Source organism: Penaeus monodon, chromosome 21 (assembly GCF_015228065.2).
Source record: "Penaeus monodon isolate SGIC_2016 chromosome 21, NSTDA_Pmon_1, whole genome shotgun sequence".
NCBI lineage: Eukaryota > Metazoa > Arthropoda > Malacostraca > Decapoda > Penaeidae > Penaeus > Penaeus monodon.
In genome coordinates this window covers 41367203-41368670 of record NC_051406.1, presented here as the reverse complement: position 1 = coordinate 41368670, position 1468 = coordinate 41367203, and the positions used below count along the sequence as shown (strand labels likewise).

General features: G+C 42.6%; 1 protein-coding gene across 1 annotated transcript in view; it reads left to right on the top strand.

The window, feature by feature from the left end:
- The window catches only part of LOC119586500, a 10069-nt gene that overhangs the window by 5628 nt on the left and 2973 nt on the right, over positions 1–1468 (top strand). Inside the window, exons 4-5 of the mRNA XM_037935238.1 lie at positions 86–262; positions 1142–1227. Of these exons, the coding sequence (XP_037791166.1) occupies positions 86–262; positions 1142–1227 (263 nt within the window). The remainder of the gene's footprint in view (positions 1–85; positions 263–1141; positions 1228–1468) is intronic.

Sequence of the window (1468 nt, the reverse complement as noted above, 5' to 3'; positions counted from 1 at the left end):
GAAAAAAAAATATGATTAAAAGAAACCCCAAATACAACTCAAAGAAACGAATATTCAACAATTAACCCATTTTTTTCCCCACGGCAGCTGTTAGTGGGTCTACTGAACGCCGGCGAACGTGGGGTCGTGTACATGGGCGTGGCAGAGGATGGCACTGTGCAAGGGATCACTGCCGACGCGCAGATGGTGGCACAGTTCGTTCAGGGGATCATGAACACTGTCAAGTTCTATCTGATGCCCCGTCTTCATGTTCCGCAGTATGGTAAGTCAGTGCATGGTGTGGTAAGTCAGTGCCATGCTTGATAGTGAAAGTCATTGTCATGTTTGATAGTGAAAGTCAGTGCCATGCTTGATAGTGAAAGTCAGTGTCATGCTTGATAGTGAAAGTCAGTGCCATGCTTGATAGTGAAATTGACATGTATGTTGAAAGTCAGTGCCATGCTTGATAGTGAAAGTCATTGTCATGATTTATAGTGAAAGTCAGTGCCATGCTTGATAGTGAAAGTCATTGTCATGATTTATAGTGAAAGTCATTGTCATGATTTATAGTGAAAGTCAGTGCCATGATTGATAGTGAAAGTCAGTGCCATACTTGATAGTGAAAGTCATTGTCATGCTTGATAGTGAAAGTCATTGTCATGATTTATAGTGAAAGTCAGTGCCATGCTTGATAGTGAAAGTCAGTGCCATGCTTGATAGTGAAAGTCAGTGCCATGCTTGATAGTGAAAGTCAGTGCCATGCTTGATAGTGAAAGTCAGTGTCATGTTTGATAGTGAAAGTCAGTGCCATGCTTGGTAGTGAAAGTCAGTGCCATGCTTGATAGTGAAAGTCATTGTCATGATTAATAGTGAAAGTGTCATGCTTGATAATGTAAGTCAGTGCCATGCTTGACAGTGTAAGTGAGTGTCATGCTTGACAGTATAAGTCAGTGCCATGCTTGATGCTGTAAATCAGTGCCACGCATGGTAAAACCAACCAGCACCATGCATAATAAATGAGCTCAGTGCCTTGAGTACTTCAATAACCTCTATAAAATCAGCATGATAAACATCCTTAAACAATTTTTGTAGTTCCATTTAAGCCTTTCAACTTTTAAGCTTTAGGACCACAGACTTTCCTGCAACATTCCCTTCGCTGCAGGAGTCCGCTACACCAACGTGACGGCGAGCAGCGGTCATATCCTGAATAACGTGTGGGTGGTGGAACTGCACGCCGTTCCCCAGATGGTAAGGCGGCGGAATCGTGTTGTATTGAATGAGAGAAATTTCATGTTTTTATTTTGGCGTAGGAATTGGCGTTTGTTCGTTACGGATGATCGAGTTCCGTGGGTAGGGACTGGTGTTGATGATAAGGGAAACGTTTTTGCTGTGTGGTGTTGATGATAAGGGAAACGTTTTTGCTGTGTGGTGTTGATGATAAGGGAAACGTTTTTGCTGTGTGTTTTGTGTGTAAACGGGTGTCAGTGAC